This window comes from Penaeus monodon, chromosome 33, assembly GCF_015228065.2.
Source record: "Penaeus monodon isolate SGIC_2016 chromosome 33, NSTDA_Pmon_1, whole genome shotgun sequence".
Classification (NCBI taxonomy): Eukaryota; Metazoa; Arthropoda; class Malacostraca; order Decapoda; family Penaeidae; genus Penaeus; species Penaeus monodon.
In genome coordinates, this window is record NC_051418.1 from 11,778,515 (window position 1) to 11,779,323 (window position 809).

General features: G+C 38.9%; 1 protein-coding gene across 1 annotated transcript in view; it reads left to right on the forward strand.

The window, feature by feature from the left end:
* LOC119594037 (uncharacterized protein DDB_G0283697-like) overlaps positions 1-809 on the forward strand; it is a gene marked incomplete in the record, with an annotated part of 31,250 nt that overhangs the window by 29,126 nt on the left and 1,315 nt on the right. The window contains 4 exon segments of the mRNA XM_037943065.1: positions 1-77; positions 215-401; positions 612-669; positions 710-790. Coding sequence (XP_037798993.1) covers positions 1-77; positions 215-401; positions 612-669; positions 710-790 — 403 coding nt within the window.

Consider the following 809-nt stretch of genomic DNA (forward strand, 5'->3'; position numbering starts at 1 on the left):
GAACCTCCCATACACAGACTCTTCAGAGCCTCCATATGACCAAGCAGGATGCAGTGATGGTGGCTTTGATTACCAAGGTAAGGACCTGACCAAAGATGTTCATGAAGTATAAGTGTGTTTCCATTATTTTCATATATTGCATCAAAGGGGAAAAGTATTGTTACCTGGCTATTGAAGGTTTCTAAAGATATTTTTTTCTCCTCTTTTCATAAAGATCAAACACAGAGGAGATATTCCCCTTATAGAAGAGGTAGTCCAGTGCATCAGAGTAATGCCACTTTATCATATGGCAACTACACGTATTCAAGAAGAGGAGATTCACCATACCAAACAACAGAGAACTCATTTTACCAAAGGAGAATGAACCTACACCACGGAGGAGAGAGTTCATATCAGGAAAGGTATTACAGATACTTTTAGTTTCATAAATCACATACATAAAAGGGGTTTGATGGTTTCATTTGTTTGTATCAACTTTCTTTTTTGCTTTTTTTTATGCATGTATAGATACATATAATCTTTTGTATTTTATATTTTCCAGTATTGCGTTGGGTTCCACACCACCACATACTTTTTCTTTTACTAATAAATTCACATTGTGGCCTTTCTAGGGGAAGGCTCAGTGACATTCAGGGTGCTCTTCAGAGTCAGTTTCAGAGACAAGAGCAAGTGCCTGCGGCTCCAGTTTTCTCAGGCGACAGATTACCAGAGGGATTTCCACCACATAAATCCTCAGACGCCAAAGGAAGATGTTCTGCCAGGTGCAGTCGGGCATTGGCTGATGCATCTGGTTTGTATTTATTTTTATT